This window comes from Gorilla gorilla, chromosome 8, assembly GCF_029281585.2.
Source record: "Gorilla gorilla gorilla isolate KB3781 chromosome 8, NHGRI_mGorGor1-v2.1_pri, whole genome shotgun sequence".
Lineage (NCBI taxonomy): Eukaryota > Metazoa > Chordata > Mammalia > Primates > Hominidae > Gorilla > Gorilla gorilla.
In genome coordinates this window covers 63,849,713-63,874,887 of record NC_073232.2, presented here as the reverse complement: position 1 = coordinate 63,874,887, position 25,175 = coordinate 63,849,713, and the positions used below count along the sequence as shown (strand labels likewise).

General features: G+C 35.8%; 1 protein-coding gene across 3 annotated transcripts in view; it reads left to right on the top strand.

Moving 5' to 3' along the window:
* The window catches only part of PRKG1 (protein kinase cGMP-dependent 1), a 1,413,735-nt gene that overhangs the window by 908,899 nt on the left and 479,661 nt on the right, over positions 1-25,175 (top strand). For all 3 annotated transcript variants that reach the window (XM_055354062.2, XM_019034965.4, XM_019034964.4), the window contains exon 4: positions 18,847-18,952. In XM_055354062.2, the coding sequence (XP_055210037.1) occupies positions 18,847-18,952 (106 nt within the window). The remainder of the gene's footprint in view (positions 1-18,846; positions 18,953-25,175) is intronic.

The following is a 25,175-nucleotide window of genomic DNA, read 5'->3' as shown; positions in this document are numbered from 1 at the left end:
GCATCTTTGAAGCAGGTGGCATTAGTTATGCCCAAGAAAATAGATCTGAAATTCCTGTAAATCTGTAGCTAACATTATTTCCAGAATGTATAGAGTCAATTGTTAGAGATGTGAAGTATCAGAATGGAATAAACAGTATCAGTGAAGTCAGAGAAGGTGGAAAGTTTGTTGATAACTTATTAATTTTTGGCTAAGATCTACTAAATTGATGACTAGGTGATAGAACATTTGGCAGTAGAGCAATCTAGGCTGGTGGATCTGTTGTTTCTCGGCTGAGTGGTGAGATGCCTTGGATATGTTTTAGGAGTGTGTGGCCTTAAGCTCGATAAAGAGTGTCTTGATTTTGGGGATGGGGCTCAATAAAAGGAAATAAAGAAATAGGATTTTTTATTTCTAGAGTTATAAAGTAAGGTTTTGCTAGCTTTGTTTGCATCAGGAATTTGACCAGCCTTCTTTTCTTCACTTGTGTAGCTCCTCCTCTTCCAGGCCTAACTGTAAGCACTTTTTCCATGGGGAACTCTTCCCTCACCACTAGGGCTAGGTTTGATGTTCCTGTGGGAGGCTCCCCACACACTCTGAATACGTCAGTTGAGCCTGGCACTCACCACACTATATTGATATTGCTTTCTTTATTGTTCTCTCTTCTACTAAACCATTGTAAACTTTTAGAAGAGGAAATATATGTGTCTTGCTCACTGTCATAGCTATATTACTTGGCATTTAATATCTCCTAAATATGTATTGTGGAACAAATATTTCATTACTTTCAAGCTTTACTTGTGACTTAGTATTTTCCTTTTTGTATCAACACTTACTAATGTTTCTACTTAATGTCTTGAGATCCTTACCACTTAGTCATAACTTTCAAGAAATTCAGTCAGACTGCTTTAAGATTTCTAGAAATATGTCCATCCTTAAGTAATTTGCCTTTAAAATAATTTACTGTGTATAAGGTTATGTATTCCAGGTTTACGATTTAGAAAATATAAATATTAAATCAGTAAAATATTGATCTGAACATTTTTGGTCATTGTGGTTAAAATTATGTGATATGAATTGGGAATGTCCTTGAAGGACTTACAGAAGATGAGCTCTATAGCTGAACCTTTGGTTGGATAATCTTTGTAAAATAAGTTAATCCCTCTAAGCCTTTTGTCTACTGATAAAATTGAATTGTAACCTGTTTTTATCTAAGTATTGTTTCAAAAAGTTAAAGCCTTTTAAGTAAAGCCCTATGAAAATTGTCAAATTTTGTTCAAATGGCTTCAAGCTTTCAGAGTTTACTATCCTTTCTGTATTATGCATATATAAATAAGAGCCCTGTGCTTATGTCAGAATTAGCAATATGTAAGGTATTGAGGACCCCTTCATGGGCTTGAGACAGAGACCAGATTCAATCTAGTCTAAGCAACAATGTAACTTAATCAGTCATACTTAAAGGAGGACCAGGGATGGGCAGGGACTGGGCACTGGAATTACATTACCCAGCATGGTAGTTCCCCAAGGAAGAGATGCTGCTGGCAGAACAACAACACATCCATGGAAGCCTCAGTAGTGGCCAGGCTTAAGAGTTTGGAAGTAACTCTGCTGTGTATATTTATACCTATCTTCACCTCCATTTAGTAAGTATACATTCTCAAATGGTGCGAGCAAATATTTGACTATCCCTGGTCTGCCATTCCCTGCTGAAGGAGTTGGCGCAATTATGTTAACCAAGGGCAGAGTTTATTAAAGTCAGAATTTGGGAAGTTCTTATCAAAACAATTATTAAATATTATCTTTTGCTCTTATTTTAAAAAACAAAAATTCACGAACTACTTATTACAGTCAACCTTCAGAATAACTCAGTTTTGAGGCTTATTACCTATGAGGTGAGGCAGGCATGAGGAGATGACACAAAGAGAAACATACTTAGTTACAACTGGAATTTGATGGAAGGACTGGAGGAGAAGGGTGAATAATGTGTCAACTGACCTTTGAGCAAGTCATTAGGGAGACTCGATAACACTCTGAGTATCATTGTGTTGTACACTCACAATTGGTGCTATTGTGTGGAGAGAATGCTCAATGCATGAAAAAGGAGTATGTTTAGTGTGTTTAAACAGAATCTTTCTAGAAGTCATTCAGATTTTTTTGCTATGGAAGATACCAGTGATCCTTTTGTAAAATACAGATTCCACTGTTTCTTTCACCTGTGTAAATAAGGATGATCAGTTTTCATATTGCATAATCATACAATCAACCTCTGCATTCATGTCAATTACAGCTTATTTTTCTAATCATTGTTGAATGATCAATTTTCTTTGCAACACTATGTGTCTTCCAGACTAGAAAAATCACAAGAAGGAAAATGGCATTCTCATAATGTGCCAAAGCAGACAATTTTGAAAATGTAAAACAGCTGAGCTCACTTGACATTTCTTGATGTCATCTGCCAGCAGAGAAGGCTGTTAGAGAGCTCCTTTTCCTGGTGATTTTTTCCCCAGAATTCTGCCAAACTTAGAGAATGACATATAATTTACTAAAGAGAAAATGGGCCAAAATGGGACATTTCTATTTCAAAGTCTACTAGCGCCTAGAAAATAAACGCCGAATAGTATTCCATCTGTTTCTTTTAAGCAGCCTTGTCATATACTTTCTTAACGGGACCTAGATAGAAACATTGTTTTCGTATTTAGTGAGAACTTGAAAGGGTTCACAAATTATGGCTGTGGAGTCTAGCCTTAAGGTGGCAGCGAACTGAGGTGATGTAGAGGTATACGACAAAAATGGAAACTTCTAAAGCATGTCAACAGTGAGCTCTGCAGGAGAGTTACAGCAGGGGGCTAATAGACATATAATCTTGATGCTTCATTTTCCCTTCAAGAAATGAGATTAATTAAGGATATGTCAAATATATGGCTTCTGGCATATGTACACTGTTTGCAGAAAGAGAAGCATTCTAAGAACTGACTAGGAAAAGGAAAATCCCTCCTTTGGGAGAATACATTTTAATAATGTTTCTGAGTTAAAGTCACATCATTTCACTTGTAAGGAATGGTTATTAGCATGACTTTTTAAAGATGTTTGCTTGAATTTCAGCAAATATGTAAGCATATGTTGTCAGCATCTTGGTGTAGTATTTAGGGATACAGCCTATCCAACTGACAAAAGGACTTACAGATGTAATACTCATTTTCCTAATGAGATTCAAGCCAAAATCTGTTGTTATGCACAGATGTGCAATGACATTTACCAAACACGTGCAGATATTTTTGAAGTAGGCACACTGTTAAAAATGTCCCACCTGCAGGAAATTGTGTCATCATGAGAGGGTTGCCACAAACTCTATCTCAGTAGCTTGCCAGAGGCTGAAGCTTTTGACCGAATCTCAAAATGTGAGGTGTTTGGAGCTTCACTGATGTGAGATGGACCCTCCTACATGTTGAAGAGCCTATTGCAAATGGATCTCATTAGTCAATGGCCACTCAGCCTCTGATTCCTTTTCTAAAAAATCACAGATCATCTGTTTAATATTACTGATTCTAGAATGTTTCTGAGTTTTGACATCAATTGAATTATATGAGGCCTGTTTAGGATGGAATTAAGGGCTACCCTAAAATGAAGAGTTAGGAGACATTTATGCCTAAGAGCACCAGACAGGAATATGTATGAGTTATTCATTCAGCAAGCATTTATAGCCTTTATTATGTGCCAGGAACAGAAAAGACAAAGATGAACAAGATGATACATTTCTTGCCTTCAAATAATTCTGTGCTTCTGTATGCCAGTTTTCTTGTCTTTGCCACCTTATTAACACAATATCAGTCATTCTCTCTTTTTTTTTAGATGGAGTCTTGCTTTGTTGCCCAGGCTGGAGTGTAGTGGCACCACCTCGAGTCACTGCAACTTCTGCCTCCCGGGTTCAAGCAATTCTTCTGCCTCAGCCTCCCGAGTAGCTGGGATTACAGGCACCCACTGCCACGCTCAGCTAATTTTTCTATATTTAGTAGAGATGGGGGTTTCACCGTGTTGGCCAGGCTGATGTCGAACTCCTGACCCCAAGTGATCTGCCTGCCTTGGCCTCCCAAAGTGATGGGATTACAGGCGTGAGCCACCACACCCAGCCTCAGTCATTCTTTAATTTTCCCTCTTAACTTTGCAGCCTGTCTAAATCTGGATGCAATTTACCAGAATGCTTCTTTTATTCCTCAGAGCTAGTGAGCCAATTGCATGACTACTCTAAACTTTTGTTCTTTCTTTTTTAACTCTCTTAGAATTCATTGTCACTACCCAATATGTTAGTGCTAATTTGTTCTCTGTTTCCTATGTACTTATAAGATGGTAATACCATTAAAAGACATAAATGAATGGATTATATTTTAGGTGCCAGGTACCATGCTGAGTATCCACCATGAGTTATTTCACTCATATCTGAGAATAGTTTCATGAGGCATGCATTATGATATCTGTTTCCTAAAAGAGAATAATGGAAGCTTAAATTAATTGCCCAAAGCCACATACTCCTGTATGGTGAAGTCAAAATGCTTAAACAGGACAAACTCCAAATTATTGACTTTTAGTGTCCTTTATTTCTTTTGAATCCCCTAGAGTCTTTAAATTTGTTCATAGAGCATTGATCTTATGAGACACCATTTCCTTTATTAAAGTCAACACGTGGTATCACCTTTTTTCTAGACATCTGACCTTTTGATGTAGAGTCTGTCTCTAAACCATCAGTGTTTTAGTATAATGCCTCATAGTTACTTCAAAATAACTATCATGAATATACTCAATCATATAGTTGTATGCCTCACTCCTCTCTGCATTGATCCTTTTGCTTCTGTAAAATATTATGGTTCAATTGCTCCTTTGAGATGGTCCAATTCAATTTACCATCCAATTCAGTAATCCTGTCTCTGTTATTTTATTAGTTGGTCTACTTGAACACTTCCTATAATGGAAAACTTCTTAGCACAAGATTCAACCATTGCTATACTCATTTTGTCTCTGAATTGAATCTTAATAGGCAACCCTATAAGTTCTAATTACTAGTCTTAATTCTGTACTTTACAAGTTAGAAGGAAATCACTCTTAATCCATCAGAAACACTATCTCATCGATTCATTCAAATTTCATTTGAGATGGAATAGTTAAGGCTGTTAGCTTAAGATGGAAAAATAAAATAAAGAAAAATATGAGTGTATAAAGAAAGAGGAAAAGTAAAGAAAGTTAGCCTGTAGCAACTAGGAGCTATTTGAGAGCAAGGTCTGTATCTTGTTTATCTTCATACCACCAGTTCCTGGTATAGTTCTTGGCACATAGTAAGGTCTCAAAAATGCCTATAAAATGTTTGTAATAAATCTCTTAACTCTTGACTTCAGGGTAGCCCTTAATTCTGTTATAAACAGCTCCACTGAATTTACTTGAAGTCTAATAAACCCGTCAAATACTTTAGGTCTTTTACTGACTTTTCCCTTTCTCTTATACAGGATGACTGTCCTCAATTTCTAATCTTTTTCACAGATTGTTTCCCCTTTGTAACCCAGTCATTTATTTAATCCAAAACATCTGCTGAACACTTTAGAACTATCATAGATCTCAGAGTAGAATATGGTACCAATATAACTCAGGTATATGAATAACTATGAAGCCGATATAACTCAGGTATATGAATAACTATGAAGCAAGGTATAGTGGCAAAAGTCACTAAGGAGACACAATCAGAAGGTTGCAGACATTTAGAGGGGGAAAAATTCTAGTTGAAGTGAATGGGAAAGTCTTCATAGACAAAGTGGCTTTTGAACTGAGCCTTTAGGGACTGCTAAGATTGCTGTAGGTAGAGGAAAATAACTGGAGTAAAGACCTGATGGCAGGAAAAGGATGGGTGGATTTGGAAACTATGCATTCAGTCCATTGACTGAAATATGTTATGTTTAAGGGATTATGGGAGATGAAGCTAGGAAGATACTCTTAATTAGAGACGTGAATTAAATGTAAAGATGAATAGATTTTGTTTTATTTATGGCAGTAGGAAGAAGCTATTGAATGTTTGATGGGTATAATGATGGGATTAGCATAGTGCTTTGGAAAGATCAATCTAGTAGGACTGCTTGGAATAGCTTATCACTTTCTTAATTGTGTTTCTTTGTAAACAGCTCACAAGTGATTGTGTGATCTTTACCATTCTTGATAAGAAGGAACTTGTAGCATTTTTATCTTCATAACTCTATTATTATCTGTGGACTTCTTGACTCCTCCTTTCACTCTTGGTCCCGTGTTTATAACCGATTCACACAGAAATCTACTTATTTCTTAGAGAAAAAATTCCTTTTTTTCCCTGTTCTTTTGCCTAATATACCTGACCTTTGTCTCATGCCAGGGTTGTTTTAGATGATGTAAGTTTTATTTATTCTTTCCACTTCTTCCCCACTTCGTCAGTCAATTCACAGCCTCCATTACCAGCTTTTCATAGTGCTGAGTTTCCGTAGATTTTCAAGTACTTTAATTGTGGTTTAACAAATGTAAGAATATAGTGTATTGTTATTAACAAGGAGTGCAAGGAGAAAGACTGGGACACTTGGAACATTCCTTGTTTCCATAGCCTTATTCTGCATCTTCAAAACATGTTACTTATTAGCACCTATTTTTTGGTGCCTATGGGTGTCAGCCAAAATGGAAAAAGGCAAGAATTGATTTTTTTATTGGCACATGTGATCCCTCACATCCATCTATCCCTGTTGCCCTCAATGCCTGCCATCAGATGAACTCTGGATGGTTCACACAGCTTTGACTTTTAAAGATTACTTCTTCAACACTGTTGGGAGTTACTGTGACTAAAAATTAGAGCTTGTAGAATGAATTAAAATGCTTATTCAGCTTTTTTACTGAAGACCACCTAAAGACAGAGGGTAGTTCTGAGCTTTCCCAGAAAAAGTCAGTCTATAAAGAGTAAAATAAGTAAATATTTCTTCTAATGTCCAGACATTGCTGTATAACCACAGGGATAAGCAAAAATCAGAGAATCATGGCATTATTAAGTGAAAAAAAAAAAGGTGCTAGTGACTATCTCCAAACAAATGGAGATGTAAGAACTGCCCAACAAATAATTCAAAATCTCTATTTTAAAGAAGCTCAGCACACTGCAAAAAAAAAAAAAAAGCCAGAACAACAATTTAACAAACAGAAAAACAATATGACCAGAATGAGAAATATAATGGAGAGATTGAATTTTTTTAATCAAATAAATCTTAGAGCTGAAAAATACAATGAATGAAATGGAGAGCATCAGCGCAGAACAGAAGAATCTGTATGCTCAGACAGGTTATTAAAAAATATATAGTCAAAGGAGAAAAATGATGGAAAAAAGAACAAAAAACTTTTGTGAAATTTATGGGATAGCATCAAAAGAATGAATGTACAAGTCATAGGAGTTAAAGAAGAAGAAAAGAAAGATAAACAGGAAATAACATATTTACAGAAATAATAGCAGAAAACTTTTCAAACCTAAAGAAAAATATAAGTATCCAAGTACAGGATGGTCAAAGGTCTCCCATCAAATTCAAGCCAAATAAGACTACTGTAAGACATAATCAAACTGACAAAAATCAAAGACAAAGAGAGGAAAGCAGAAAAAGAATGAAGTAAATAACATATACAAGAATTCCAATATGCCTAGCAGCAGACTTCTCAGCAGAAATCTGTCAGGAGAGAGTGGGATCATACATTCAAAGTGCTGAAGGAAACAATATATTAGATAAAATACATTTTTTTTTTTTTTTTTGAGACAGAGTCCTACTCTGTTGCCCAGGCTGGAGTGCAGTGGCACGATCTCAGCTCACTGCAACCTCTGCCTCCTGGGTTCAAGCAATTCTCCTGCCTCAGCCTCCCAAGCAGGTGGGATTACAGGCATAAGCAAACACATCCAGCTAGTTTTTTTGTATTTTTAGTAGAGACAGGATTTCACCATATTGGCCAGGCTGGTCTCAAACCCCTGACCTCAGTTGATCGGCCCAGCTCAGTCTCTCAAAGTGCTAGGATTACAGGCATGAGCCACCGTGCCTGGCCAATAAAATACATTTTCAGTCAAAAACTTTACAAAGAAACAAAGAAGATCATGTATAATGATAATGGGATCAACCCAGCAAGAGGATATAACAGTTGTAAATATATATGCACCCAACATCAGAACACTTAAATGTATAAACAAATGTTAATAGCTCTGAAGAGAGAGATAAACTGCAATGGGATAATAGTAGAAGACTTCAACACCCTACGTGTAGTAATGGACAGATCATACAGACAGAAAATCAATAAAGAAACCCAGATATAAAGTAAAACCTAGATCAAATGGACCTAACTTAATTGTACAAATGTTCTATCCAACAGCTGTAGAGTACTTCTCAACTACACGTGGAACTCTCTTTAGCGTAGATTACATGTTAGGACACAAAATTAATTTTAACAAATTTTAGACTATTGAAATAATATCAAGTATTTCTGACCACCATGGGATAAAAGTAGAAATCATTTTTCTTCTGTAGTTATTAATATGTTGTATATATAGTGACAGTAGTTATTAATACATCGTATTCTTGAAAAATGCCAAGAGAATGGATGTAAAGTGTTCTCACCACAAAAATGATGACTATATGAGGTATTGCAATTGTTAATTAGTTAGATTTAGTCATTCTACAATGTATACATATGTTAAAACATTATGTGGTACACGGTAAATATGTATAATTTTATCTGCCAATTTAAAAAATTAAAAAGATAGAAAGTAAAACAAACAAAAAACACATATTAGTAAAACAAGGTAGGCTTTGGAGTCAGACAGAAACTAACTCTTTTAATTATTATATATGTGACCTGGGCAGTAACTTAGCTTTTCTGAGACTTAATTTGAATATTTATAGAGAGGAGGTAGGACTATTTCATAGGATTAACATATGTTAAGCAAACATAACAAAGTTTCATTATGTGTAGTAAATGTTCAATAAAGATACCCTAAATAATGATCATTATTATGAACATATTTGTACTAAAATCATTATCCACTTGGTCCTTCTAGTATCCTTAACATTTGAAAGTCAGTTTACATTTTAGAATCATTATGTTGGTGAATTGGTTTCCAACAATTATTGGAAGTCACCATTGGCCTTTACAGGTTACTTTCTACAAGGTATGAAGTCAAACAGAAGTTAGAGAAACAGCTATTTTATTTCTATCTCCTTCATTACAGGGCAGCCCACTCCCTTCCAATGTATGAATATGGTGACAACATTGATGGTAATTTTTCTTACTATTAAGTATATAATAATGATTCTTATCTGCAGTGTCCAATTTTATGACCCATCCTCTATGTCATTAAAAAGATAACTTTTCCAGTTAAGAAAGGTTAAAATATATCCTCCAAACTAACTGTGAGGCAATTTGTGCAATGGAGACATTGGCATGCTCCAGATGCATAGTAAACAGCAAATGGCCTTTTCTAATTATGAAGCATTTGTCTCAGAACATTCCGGCAGTTAGAATTTAGCTTTAGGCTAACATATGCCTTAATAATGTTGGGAAGCAGTTATGGGCTTGATGGAGCCCCTCAAGGTCTCTCCCAATCTTCTTATTCTGTCACACTAAGTATCTGAGTGATCACAGACGAGTCAAGCATCAGTAAAGTGGGGGTAGAATACAGCTTCTGGGATTCCTTGAGCATATATTAAAGTACCTTATGATGTGAGCTGATATTCTTTAATGGTAAACATGAAGTAGGAGAATAAGCTAATCATACTTTTCCGTGTCTTTCTTCCTGTGCCAAGCCCTCAATTTCTGGTCTATTTAGAAAAAGTATGGATCAGCAAACATTTGAAATGAGACTTACCTACTATCTGAGAATGTTCCCTGAAAAACATGGTCCAACTTGAAGAAAAATAATTCACTCAGGAATTCTTTTCAGAAATTTCAACTAATGTTCTACTGCAGGGGAAAGATGTTCAGACACAACTAAAATTGAAAACCAGTTCTCTCCTAATAGAGATTATGACGGTCTGTGGTGATTTGCCAAAGAATTATAAGAATATTTTATTTAGTTGAAATGTTTGACACACGAAATTCAATTCAGAGTATATTTGATGAATTCTCACTTTGTTATATTCCAAGGAACAAAAGAAATGTGTAAAGAAATGATTATCTGTTATGAGTGTTGTTATTCTAGAGCAGCACTAACCAACAGAAATGTTATATAAGCAATATATATAATTTTATATTTTCTGGTGATAACATTAAAAAGTAAAGAGAAGCAAGTATAATGAATTTTACTAGTAAACTTTTATTTTACCCAATATACCAAAAATATTATTATTTTAACATGTAATAAATGTAAAATTATTCCTAAGTTATTTTACATACTTTTTTCATACCATCTTCTAAATCTTGTGTGTAACTTGTGCCATCTAATTTCACATTAGCCTCATTCAAAGTTCTCAATAGCCATGTATGGGAAATAGCTATTATATTGGACAGTGCAGATTAAAACATATCAAGGGCTAAGCTTGATAAAAGTTTAGCACAGAAGGGTCTGGAAAGGGAAAAAATATTTAAAAGGTACTGTGCTGGTTAATTTTGTGTCAGTTTGACTGGGCTAAGGGATATCCAGATAGCTGATAAAACATAATTTCTGGGTGTATCTATCAGAGTGTTTCAGACAAGATCAGCATTTGAATCGGCAGACTGAGTAAAATGATCCACTCTCACCAGTGTGAGCAGGCATCATTCCTTCTGCTGAAGACCTAGTTAGGACAAAAAAGTAGAGGAAAGGCAAATTTGATCTCTCTTCTTGACCTCCATAACTGCATAGCCAACTTCTTTCATAAATACCCACTTATGTGTCTATATAGCCTGTTGGTTCTGTTTCTCTGGAGAATCTTGACTAAGATTGACTAATACAACTATCTTTGCTTGGAGTCTTGCAAGCATATGTGGGAGTTTTAGAAGACAAATGGGTGGAAAGTCATTTTAGGTTGAGGACCTATCATGAACAAAGGCATGGAGTAAAACAAGCTTTAATCTGGAGGGGTACAGGCAGGCTTGAAGCTGGGGAAGACATGGGGAATGTCACCAGTGCCTGCTTATGGAATTTGAATTGTGCCTTAAAAACTCTAGGTATCTGAGTATTTTTTTTTTTTTTAAATACTGATGTGAGACTTCTGAAAAGTAAAACAAAGCATGAAACACAATTTATTTAGTTATCTAGCCAAGTAAATACATCTAATCACTTTTGTTTATTGTAGTAAAATATATATTTTTTACTTATATATATAATGGTTAAGATGATAAATTTTATTATATATGTAAGAGAATATATAATAAAATATATATTATATATCTTTATTATATTATTTATAATATATATTATTATTATTATTATTTTTTTTTTTGAGACGGAGTCTCGCTCTGTCGCCCAGGCTGGAGTGCAGTGGCGCAATCTCGGCTCACTGCAAGCTCCGCCTCCCGGGTTCACGCCATTCTCCTGCCTCAGCCTCCCAAGTAGCTGGGACTACAGGCGCCCGCCACTGCGCCCGGCTAATTTTTTGTATTTTTAGTAGAGATGGGGTTTCACCGTGGTCTCGATCTCCTGACCTCGTGATCTGCCCACCTCGGCCTCCCAAAGTGCTGGGATTACAGGCGTGAGCCACCGCGCCCGGCCTATATTTTATTTTATAATGTAATATATTTATACTATATGTATAATATAATACAGATTATAATTTATTATATCATACATTATATATATCAAATATATAGATAAATTTATATGTATTTAATATTAAATATAATATTTTATTATATTGTTTTATGTTATATATAAATATCTAATATATAAATATACAAATAAAATAAATGTGTAATAAACTTTTATTTTTTATATATATCTAAAATATATCATCCTAACCATTCTGAAGTGTACAATCAATCAGTGCCTTTAAGTACATTCACATTGTGCAACCATCATCACTATTCATCTTCATAACTTTTTCATCATCCTAAACTGAAGCACTGAACTTATTAAAGGGTAGCTCTTCATTTCCCCGCTCCTTCCCAGCCCCCAGTAACTACTATTCTACTTTTTATCTCTGTGAATTTGAGTATTCTAGGACCTCGTATCAGTGGAATCAGACAATATTTGTCTTTTTGTATGTGGCTTATTTCACTTAGCATAATGTTTTCCATGTTTATCTATGTTATAGCACATATGAGAATTTCATTCTTTTCACAAGCCTGAATACTATTTAATTGTATGTATACACCATATTTTGTTTACTCATTCATCCCTTGAAGGACTTCTGGGTTATTTTAACCTTCAGCTATTGTAAATAATGCTGCTGTGAATATTAACACACAAATACCTGTTTGTGTTCCTGCTTTCAGTTATTTGGGGTATATACTCAGAAGTAAAATTTCTGAATCATATACTGATCCCATGTTTAATTTTTTCAGGAACCACCGTATCATTTTCCACAGTGGCTGCACCATTTTATATTCCTACCAGCAATGCACAAGGGTTCCAATTTATCCACATCGTCACCAACACTTACTATTTTATATTTTTTAATAAAATAATAGCCATCCTAATTGGTGTAAAGTGCTATCTCATGGTGATTTTGAGTGGCATTACCCTAAGGTTAGTGGTGTTGAACATCATTTTTATATCCCTATTGGTCATATACATTTATCTTCTTGGCCAACTTTGATAAAAGGAAAAATTTTTCCCAAAACATAAAATTTACTTGGCTGATACTTCATAATATTTGTGAAGCTTCATCTTGGCCTCCTAATATTCCAAAGCTATCTGAGTGTTCAGGTGTTTGTCCTGGGACTCACAGACTGGTACATTTATTTCTAGACTATAAATATCTGTAGGACCATGTGATTTCAGAATTTTTTAAGATAATTATGCTTTTTTATTATAGCAAGGAAAATTTTGAAAGCATTAGAAAATACTTTGAAGATAATAGTTTTATATTTATAATGTAGAAAATAAAAGAGAATTACAAGCTAATTTTGCTCATTGCAAATCACTTAGGTTAGTTTATAATGTGCATGGTTCTCACCCCTTAAAATGGGGTAATTTTGCTAATACAATGCTGTCTGCACTTTTGAATAATATGAATGCAGCATTCATTATTCTACTATTTTATTTTCACTCATATGTCTAGGCTAGAAAGTTGAATATTAGGGTCAAATTCCCTCTACCTGACTTTTCCTATCTGTTTAAGATCCTTAATATCTTTCAAATTCATCTACCTCTCTAGCTTCTTTGCCATTACCAAGGTCCACCCACCTGAATAATTCCAAGAGCTGCTAACTAATCTCTGTCCCTGTCTTGGTCTCTCTCTCTATCTCTATTTCTGACTCTGTCTCTATTTCTACATCGGTCTTTCTTCCCTGAGTCCTGTCCTCCTCCAGTGCACCATTAGGTACTACTAGCAAAATCTTTCTGAAGGGAATCATTTGCTTTAAACCCTTCTGTGTCCCGCTCTTCATTGGCCTCAGTATCAAGTTATAACTCCGCATCAAGGCACACAAGAACCTTTGCCATCTAACCATTGTTGCTTTCCTTATCACTTCTGTCTCACCTCTGACTACCTCCCAGCATCTCAGCATCCCTGGACCACTTGGAGTTTCCTCCAAGGGACACATTTTCTTCTTTATATATGCAACGAGACTCCTCATTTTGGAAAACACTTGTGGTGGTAGTTGTGGTGGTGGTAGGATAACCTCAAAAATATCTAGCAATCCCCGTGGCATACTTAATTCTGGAGCAAGGTCTGTGAGGACACTGTTGAGCTCAGTATTGACACTTTAGTTACTGAACTGTGGGGATCCTAGGAGATACTGGGGGAAAGGCTGGGAAGGGCTGTCAGGGAACTCAGGGAAATGGCTGTTTACTAAATAGTATAAAAGTATTTTGATGTTTTAGCAAGTGGCATGACCCTAGGGACACAGACCAGCTAAGTACTAGCCCTGCCATTGCCACTCCCACTACCTCTTTCTCTGACCTAATTTTTCTTCCAGGACTTGCTTAGAGCAGGGGCTCTTAATCTTGTGTGTGGGTGTCATGGACCTATTTGTCAGTTTGGAGAAGCATATGGACTCCTCTAAGAGTAATCTTTTTAAAGACATGAAATAAAATACATAGGATAACAAAGAAAATCATTTATATTGAAATACTGTGATGACATTTAAAGATGAATAGTGATATAATTTATTAAAACTAAGATCTAGAGTCAGCTCTAGTAACTGCCATAATTTTGAAGTAGTGATGAATGTAAATTATATTAAGATATCTGCAGCAAATATAGGAGGATATAAAAATAGCGACTGTTTCTATTGGTAACAAATCATACTGTGGTTTGTTGCTCAAATTTTTATAATCATAGGAAGAAATGCTAAATATCAGTTATAGTAAAAATAAGGGTGCTGTTTTTTCTCCCTCATGTTCAAGAATCTCTTGAGTTCCATTGACAGATGTTTTGGAGCTCCATAGATGCCAGATTTCTTAGTCAGTTCAGACTATTGTAACAAATACAGATGCTCCTGGACTTGCAATGGGGTTATATCCTAATAAACCTGCATGAGTTGAAAATATTGTAACTCGAAAATGCATTTAAACACTCAACCTACCAAACATCATAGCTTTGGCTAGCCTACCTTAAACATGCACAGAACACTTACATCAGCCTACAGTTGGGAAAAATCATGTAGCACAAAGCCTATTTTATAATAAAGTGTTGAATATCTCGTGTGATATATTGAATACTTTACTGCAGTACAGTTTCTAGTGAATACATATCACTTTCACACCATTGCAAAGATGAAATTTTTTAAGTGGGACCACCGTAAATCAAGAACCATCTGTACCATAGACTGGATGGCTTAAAAGACAAACATTTATTTCTCACGGTTCTGGAGGCTAGAAGCCCAAGATAAGGGTACCAGAGAGGCTGGCTTCTTGCTGATGCCCCTATTCCTTGTTAGGTCCTCATATGGCCTTTTCTTGGTGCTTGCATGCAGAGAGGGAGATCCTCTTTTTCTAAGGACACTAATCCCATCATGTGTGCTTTACCCCCATGATGTTATCTAAATCTGGTCTCATCCGAAGGCAACCACCCTCTGATAGCATCACATTGGGGATAGGGCTTCAATGTTTGAATTTTGGGAGGACACAAATATTCAGTCCCTAACCCTGGGTGTAGCATCCTAGCTTAGATGTTTCTTTTCTGCAAAGCCTTCTTTAATCATCTCTTCTCAGCTCCTCCCCGTGGAAAGTATGTGTTGCCTTTTTTGTGTATTCACAGCCCCAGAAACTTACCCCATGGTAGCATTTATCCCTTCATTTGTTTTTCTCTTGTACTAGACCAGGAATCAGCAAGTATTTTCTGTAAAGGGCTGGATAGGAAATATTTTAGGCTTTGCAGTACATATGGTCTCTGTTGCAATTACTCAGTTCAGCCAGAGACAATATGTAAATGAATGGGCATGGCCGTGTTCCAGTAAGACTTTTATGGACACAAATTTATTTATGGATACAGAAAATTGTTTCATACAATTCTCATGTGTCACGAAATATGCTTCTTTTTAAATTTTTCAACGATTTAAAAATACAAAACCCATTCTTAGCCAGTAGACTGTACAAAAACAGACCATGGGCCAGATTTGGCACGGATAATAGTTTGTCTACCTCTGTACTAGATCACAAGTTTCTTGAGGGCAGGGACTGTGAATTTGTTTTCTATCCTGTAGATCTAGCACCAGTGTTTGCCATGTTGGTATAAAATAAATATGAGCTGAATAAATATTTGAGTCTATAAGTGCATTATACTTACATATGCTTCCCAATATTCTTCCAGAATTTGAGTTGAACAACAGATGAATTCCTCAGTAGAAGAACTTAAGCCAAATCCAGATTTGTGGTCTCTTAGTCTAGCACAATTTTATGGCTCCTTCCTCTGTAATCTTGGTGTCCCCTAAATGAAGGCCAACTGTTTCATGCATTGAAGTTGTTCTCAATGTACTTGTGCGTTTAGAGGTCTCAGAGTAATGGGAGTTTATTTTCCACTGAGTGGGATGTATGTGACCTTAACCTGAGAAAATGATATACGTTTCAGCAAAGAATTTTAGATACATACTTGAACAAAAAGGAAAATCACTTCCCAGCACTGTCTCAGCTTTATACCCTTTAGACTTAAATGTTCAACAGTAATCATCATGAAAATCACAGGAATTTTATTTGTGAAATGCTTATTCCCTATGGAGATTAACACATCACTTAAGATCAAAGGTGAATGAAGAGATATATTTTTGAATGGTCTCTGTAAGTTATGGAAGCAATAGATTTACACTCCAGCAGGCTAGTTAAAAAGCAAGATGTTAATCACAACTCTAATATAACCATATTTTTGATAATAAGTCAAGGTGATTATTAGTCATGCTTGTCCATCTGCAAAAAGCTGACCTGACTAATATGTATGTTGGCCAAAGCTAAATATAAAAAAGGTTTTGGTATCATGCCCAAGGTCATGGACAAATTTGCAATCTCATCAAGCTATGTTTATTATCATGCAAAATATCTGAACTACAGTTTTACCTAGAGACATTTTAATAGCCCATGTAAACAGGAACCAAAAAGTAAAATGAAATTATTGAATTCTGTCAATTTATTTTTTAAAGTCATTTTTCAACACATAGATAATGAAATCTGATACATTCAGTTCAGATATTTTGATGGGCATCAGATGCTACATAGGCTTAAATTATTTTGTGGGTTTTTTGCAGGTGAACTTCATGTACATAAAGTTCACTAACAAATTTTCCTAATGCCTACCAAATGAAATGCTAATTTCCAGTGGAGGAGCAGAGATTATAAGAGATGAGACAGGGACTTTTCTCTGAAGGAATATACAAATTTACATAAGGAAACATGATACAGACCTAGGAGAGAGATAACAATATTAACACATGCTAAGCACCAAGGAGAGAAACAGATAGAAAAAAAGCAGCAATTCATAGGACAGGAAGGGACCAGGGTCAATGCCTGGGCTTGAGGTGCGAACTCAGATTTAAAATGCTGCAGATAGCTTGGCCACAATAAATACGTGTGCATGTGCGTGCGATACCCCCAAACCGTGCAGCAACACTACGGAAAGCTCAGCCATTTCAGTCTCTTTTCCTGGTAGACTCCTGAGCTCATTTCCAACTGTGCTCTTGTTTATGTAATTTCCCCACCCAGTTACTCTTTGCCCACCTCTTTTGTAGCTCAACTCCCACCACTTTTTAAGGTCCCACTTCCTGTTCCAACTCTTAGGAATCCTCTCCTGATTTCCCAAGTTCTTTGTGGCTATATCATCCAGTCTTACTGTTTGTCTCAAGTAAAAGGGTATTGTAGAAAAGAGTCTGGAGGCAGCAGATGTATTAGAATCTGGCTGAAGGATACCTGCACTACCTTTGTTTTTGATGAAGTGTCATTTGTAAAAAACATTTAGAATGGAGCCAGGCACACACAAGTTCCGGCTGCTTTGTTCTATTTCTACTTCAGTGAGCATGTTTTGTTTTTTCTTTGATATAGAGTTGGCCAAAGGAGGAGTCATATTCTAGTTTTGCAGCTTAAATGTTGCAAGAAAAAAATAGACACAATTCAAAGATGGGTTTACTCTGGAGTACAATATTCATTCCTCTTATCTTCCTTCTCCCCTGTTCATTTGTGTGTAACTTCTAGCTCCTCCCCACAAGGCACACACATGTCCTAATTCCTCTGATAACTTTTTTTCTCCCCCTTCACTCCCAAATCATGATCCATCACATTCACTGGGCTTAGTCTTGAGAACTGTGAAGCAGAGAAAATTGTGCTCTTCTGTCTTTCTATGTTTGGCTCAATTAACTATATCCTGGCCCTATTCAAAGCTCTTCCTCAGACTACATTCCCCATGACTATGATATTTGAATTGTTTTTTTTTAGTTCATTTGCTAGCTTAAAAATTTTATGTCATGAAAATTTGAAAACATATATAAAAGTAAAGAGAATAATAAATGTCTCATATGCCATCACACCAATATAATAACCAAGATTTTTAATGTGCTCATTTTAAAAGTGTTACACACTGTAACATTTGTCTTTTAAACTTCTCTTAGTCATGTGCTTAATAGATCAAATGGTGAAGTTGTGGGGTATTCAGCTTCAACATTTAATTATACATTGTCAAAGATAGTGGTGCATAAGAGAATAAATTAAAATTCAACAAACATGTCTACTGAAACTACCACGTGGCAACTTTGGGCACAGATGTCAATTTGTAAAACGAGCTTTGTGTGGAAATCATTGTGTAACTATTATTTCTATTATATAAATTCTCCCCTAAGCCTGAAAATTGAAATTTTACTTCTACTTTTTATAATTAAAATATTGTCATATGAGTCATTAACACCATGCTAGGTAATTACTAGGGTTTATTATTACTTGTGAACCTCTTTTTTCTTCATGCTATTTTCTTCATATATAGCCTTGAATTACAAAATACTTTCTATGTGGGCTTAGACAATCAACCCCCAAGGGTCATAGAGCAAGGGCAACAGGAATCTTCCTAGTAGATAATAATGCTAGTATGGAAAATTATGAACTACATTTTGCCTGTAAACATATAGGACTTTTTTAATGAAATAGGATGGCACTGTGATATTAGCTTTAAATGTTTGTAAAAAGTCAGTCATTTTCATGATTCTCATGAATAGCTCATCTCCTTTGCAGGATGTTGTTCACAGTTGAAATTCTCTAATTAATTTTTCCCTGTTTGTTTCTCTTTTATTTTTCTCCAGCTCTTGTAAATGTAAAACTCTGGGCCATTGATCGACAATGTTTTCAAACAATAATGATGAGGACAGGACTCATCAAGCATACAGAGTATATGGAATTTTTAAAAAGGTAGGATGCTTTCTTTTCTCTTGTGAGAGTGTTTACTTTCCTTTTAGCCCTATTATCTGAAATGCAGCACCCTGAATTTCAGGGTGCTTTTTGCCTTTCTCTCAGTCATAGTAGTCTACAAATCTGTAGAGATGTAAGACTTCGAACAAGCTTCTTTATGTTTCTGGTGATAAATCTGTAGAGATGTAAGACTTCAAACAAGCTTCTTTATATTTCTGGTGCCAGTTCCCATGACGTATGGTTAAATCAGAACCTCAGAGTTTCATGACATGTATTAAGCCATTCTCTCATAGAAGTGAGCAACTCAGAGAAACAAATAAAAATGTGCTTGAACAAAAAAGGATATTGAACACATCTTCAACTATTTATTGGTTAATATATTTATGACACATCTTCTAAACAGACTCACACTGTAAGGCCGAGTCATCTCTTGTGTGAGTTTCCATATGAAAGGTCAGATGACTAAGATGAAAAAGTTCCAAGAAATAGCTTATTATCCTTTAATCCTGAGCTTAATTTCCCAAATAAAATTCATTTTATGCTATAGTTCTGAAATATCAAAAGCTTTTCTTTTGTTTATATTATATATTATCATAATAACTCAATATAGGATGGAAATTAGAATAAAAACCAGCTTTTTATTTCTTAGGAATACATTGATACTCACTGAAATGAATTTCTTTGTCTGCAAGTTTATTTTATTTTAAAGAAAATATATTATCTTATAATTGAAAAGAATATTGACAATTCTCATGACTTTTTAAAAAGCACTTATTTTTAAAATTACTTTTCTTTTGAAAACAGAGCCATTATGAAATAGTAATACACAAGTTATATGAGCATATAATCAGTGTACTGCTAATTAAGATTTCATTTTTGATAGGTAGAATGTTTAACTTTTTTTGTTTTGCTTTTTATTTTTGGTGAATAAATTGTTAAAATGAAGCTAAAAAGTCAAATTCACATTTTGCTTTAGTGATACATCTTAATAGGTATCTACTGAATTTTCTTAAGATGCAATTTTTGATATTCCTTACTTGGATATTTCTTGTGGTTAATTGATTTTCTTACTGCTTCATCTTTTATACATTTTTATTTCCATGTAAGACCTTTTATATTCATGCTAAAGGGGTAATACAATTCTAATGTGATATCCAGTAATAATATATTGAAAAATTATTGTCAGCAGGGTGTTGATTTTTTTTCTCAATGTGATTGGATGAAGAAACACTTAGAAGAGGTAGAAATGTAAATTCCTATTTGAAGTTTAATATGGTTTTCAAGGGAATTAAATTATTCAGGTGTCTTCTATATTGGGTGAGATATATATATGTATGTGTTAATATATATGTGTCTATACGTATGTTGTGTGTATGTGTGTGTATGATGAAAGATAGAGACAGAGAGAATGAATATTCATTTTAAGCCTTAACTTACAGTTTAAGAGCTATTGATTTCTTCTGGTGCAGCTCTGATAAAGATTACAACTGGTAATCAGTGAAATGGTAACCTATAGAATACAGTCCATTATTCATCTCACATACCTAAGCGTTGGACACTTACGATGTTGATTTTAGCTTCCATAAGTTTGTTTTTCCAAGAAAATGGACTTAGTGCCAATGCTCTCTCAAATGACTCTAACAAGAACTCTTTCTGGTGGCACTATTTCAGGAGATGGAGATGTCTCAATCTGTGCATACGCACGTGTGTATGTGTGTGTGTGTTCAAATTCAAATCTTAAACAATAAAATTGGCTCTGCAAAGTAAGTGAACATTTTTTGTTGGTCAGAATAGAGCTGGCAGAGTTTAACTGGCTGAATAAAAAAAGAGGTGGTTGCTGACTTGGATGTCACTTTCCATCTGGCTACTCCATAAAACATCAAGTTCACATTGTTTGTGAACATAGGACTGGGCCGGGAGTCCAGAGAGGTGACAGGATGACCATCATTGCCTGAGGCCAGCTTTAATCTTCCTAAATTACAACTGTGACCAACTGGTTCTCTCTCTATAACTTTTTCAATGGTGCACAGTTCCTGTTGCATTATTTACAGCTCATTAGTTGGACATTCAAGGCCCTCCTATAGCCAAAAACAGCGAGGTTTTTCAGCCTGGATTCTTCTCTCTTCCTGCAAACCAAACAATTCCATGTACCCATGCCTTCCCTGTGCTTTTTCACAGCACACTCCCTCTCTGCCTGCCCCTCTCCTCCATCACTGTCAATGTTCAAATTCTTCTCTGCTTTTTGGACCCAACTAAAAGCTGCCTTTCCATGTATACTTACCTCATTACACTGAGAAGTCACGTCTTTCCTCCTCTGGAGCTTCATCTCTGCCATGTGTTTTATTGTCTGCTTTGTTTTATTATAATTTGGCCTTAAGCTTATTTCTACTTCTAGACTATAAGCTGTTTAGAACTAGGGTTATTTCTTAAATATCTTTGTATTCTTCTTTGGCACAAAACTTACTGCTTTGTAGATAGGCACTTTATAGAACAGTGAGTACAGAGCCAATACATAATTTTCAGCACTCATTGAAGAATGAAAATGCAGGACCTCTTTCAAAAATTGATAACAAATTAAAGACCTTGACAGCACAGCATTAAATCAAATGTAGGAACCTTGTAAGTGCAGGTCCTATTCTTCGGTACAAGTCACACATCCATGAAGCCATGTAGGGGTGGAAAGGGTACCATCCCTTTCCCCTCCATTGTAAGGGTCATGGATGACACACTTATATAAAAAGACGGGTTAACAAGAGAAAAGCATTACGGATTTATTTAATTAAAGATTAAGATGACACAGGAGCATTTCTGAATGAAGTCCTGACGATACAGGGGAAAACTGCATTTTTATGCTTAGGTTTAATGAGAATGGGCAGTGATAGAATTGTGCTTGAATGAAAAGAGAGTGCTCTAATGATAGTGGCCTAAGTGAGGAAAACTAGCAAGGCTTGTCTGTTGAGATTCTTCTTGGCCTCTCTGTTGTAGCATTTCTTCCTTCCAGGTATGAGGTAGGACTCCTTTGGAATGAGAATCTTTATTTCTGCATGACAGCTGTCAAACAGAAAAGCAGGGGAAGGTTAAAATAATAATTTTAGGCTTTATGGATGGCTTTTGGGGGGAAAAGGAGTCTGTCTCTATGACTTGCTTTGGGGAAAAGGAATTCTAGTTTCTATGGCTTGCCTCAGGGGAGAACGAGAAGCCAGAGATAGGAGGCAGGAGAAGGTCAGAAAGAAAGGACTTCTGAGGCCTTCCCTTCAGGGTGTGTTTTTCTGAGCTCCAAAAGCCAGAAGAGTGAATAATATTAATTCCTTCTTCACATCCTCAGGTTAGCTATACTTGGTACCATTTATTTTTCAAGGCTATTAAGAGATGGCATAATAGCCTCAATGATAGATACTATCAAAAACTCAGAAGACAAAATTAATTGTTTTCCTGTAACTTCAGAATTACTTTTATCTCCCTGTTTGTTGTTGCTTTTTAAAAAATTGCCTATCTTTCTTTTACATCATATAAAACTTTAAAGTTTTTTTTATAGTCAAGCACTTTTTTCTTTATGACTTCAAAAAAGTGACTTATCACTTTTTTCTTTATGACTTTATCACTTTTTTCTTTATGACTTCGGCTGGGTATAGTGGCTCAGGCCTGTAATCTCAGCACTTTGAGATGCCAAAGTGGGCGGATTGTTTGAGCTCAGGAGTTTGAAACCAGCTTGGTCAACATGGTGCAACCCTGTCTCTGGAAAAAATAGAAAAATAGAAAAATTACCAGGTGCAGTGGCATGTGCCTGTGGTACCAGCTACTCAGGAGGCTGAGGGGGGAGGATCACTTGGGCCTGGTAGGTTGAGGCTGCAGTGAGCTGAAATCCCGCCACTGCCCTCCAGTCTGGGCAACAGAGAGAGACCCTGTCTCAAAAAACAAAAACAGAAACACCACTGCATATATAGGAAGGCTTACTTAATATTATAAAAATATTGACTTTAAGTGCTTTAAAGCAGTCCGTGAAGAGGGGGATGTTTTTCTCTATGTGTTTGCTAAATAAAACTTGCATCTACATTTTTCTGTTATAGATATCTTATACTTTATACTTTGTAAATGAGTTAAAGGGGTAAAGCAATGGCGATGCTATTAAAAAAATGAAAACTCTAGCAAAGGATCATGCAAATTATCAGAGTTCTTTTCGGTAGGGGTCTCTGTTGTACATCCCAATGCCTTCCCAACTGAGGAATTTCAGGAGCTGCCACAGGCTAAAAAATGAGTGGCTGTCTATAATTTCTTATCTTATGGTGCCACTGTTTCTTCTCATTTTTCTGAATAAACACGTAAGTTTGGAGGAGGAGAAAAGGGGACACACCAGGCATATAAATGCACTGCTAACAGGCAAGAGTTTTTCTTTATTGTCAAAGTTGGGTTTTATTTTTATTCCATTGTATTTACCCATTTTGTAACTCCCAGTCATGTGGTTTGGCCCCCTCTTTGCTATTAGATGCCACATCAAACTTTGATTCTGTCTCTTTAATCCTATGTAGTCATTTCTCTTTTGTGCCTGTATTTCAGATTCCCTGATGTAAACACAGATGTTTCTATCCAGATCATAGAAAAAAAAAAAAAGGTATTCAAAGGGCAGTGCTACTAAGCATGGCATAATTGCTATAAGTCAAACGGTGATTTTGCCAGTTGCCAGCATTTTCTGTCATCTTTGGCTACTAAAAAATACTGTTGTTTTTAAGACAGATTCTGAAAAATGAGCCAAATAACTGCCAGAGTTAATTTGTGTTACTTTCTTCTGAGCATATTCTCTGTTACTGCTATTAAAACTGGTATTTATACCCAGAGGAGCATTAGTAAGTAGCTGTGTGACCATTGGGGTTTACTTGTAGAAACTAGGTTTTCTTTTGTTCCCAAACTATGAAGCTGATGAGGACAATGATAATGGTGGACCCTGATTTATGTTACTTGCTTCACTGACAAATCAGAGAGATGGCAGGGGCTTTTTGGAATTTAAGCTACACAGTAGATCCTGTTCACCCTCAGAAAATATTTTCTTTATCCACTTGGTAAGACAGATATGCTCACGTCATCCCTCTTGCATTAAACCTTTCCATATCTTCCCATCACTCCTAGGAGAAAGCCTACCTAGTTCTTACCATTGTCTTCCAAGCCCTGCCTGCCCTGACGCTCTTCCAGACTCATCTCACTCTCCATCTTCTCCTTCTTTATTCTCTCATCCTCCCTTGTCCCAGTCACAGGTACTGTTTCATCTCCTCAGATGCTCCACAGCCCCTCTTAATAAAGATTATCTCAAGAGACTCCCCTCCCTTTGAATGGATGCATTTCCAGAGTGATCTAAGATGTGACAACACATCAAGTATGCCTGCCATAGTGGAAAATAGAATCTGATATCTCTCAAAACTCTTATAAATGTCTGATTTCCCTTCCTTGAGTTGAATGGGGGCAATAATAGTATTCACCACTGAGCTTTACATTATATTTTCAATACAAATAATTGTAAAGTTCACAGACTTTGAAGATTTTTGGTGATAATTTGATTCCCACCTGACTTTCCAACTGTTCAAGAACTTGAAGATGTTGTTCAATTTTAAAAGTACTGATCATATGGTTTGGCCCCTTTTAACCAGAAGGGTAAATCTTTGCCAGGAAGCCCTCATTACTGGGAGGTGATTTGTAACCAAAATCCAAAACTGCTGTCCCTCTGTGGGGGCCTTGTAGCATCTGTATACAAAGGATCAAGATGATGGGTGGGCCCTTGGCAAGTCATAGGGCTGCTTTGATGATCCCTCCTTATTCCATAATTTCCATTCTAAAAATCCTGCCAGATTTTAGTGCTGTGTAAAGCTTCCTTATTCTTTATCTCCATTACTAGGGAGTGAGCCCCAAGTCCACATGTGCTTTTCCCTTATTCTCTAAAACAGTAATGCTTGTATATATATCCAACATATTGTTAAATAAATGTGCTACCTATTTATATATACATATTATGAATTTAAGTGATTTTCCCTTAAAAAATGTATGACTTTGTTATTGAAACTTTATACTTTCATTTGATATCAGAATGGCCTTGACTAGGAAGTCAATTTTATGTTGAGATCACCCCTTGACTTCTGCCTATGGGCCATACTTCAACCAAACTTTTCTGAAACTTCTGTTTAATTGCTTTACATTTTTATCAGTTTGTGGTTTCTGCCTCACCTGTCACTGGATGGGA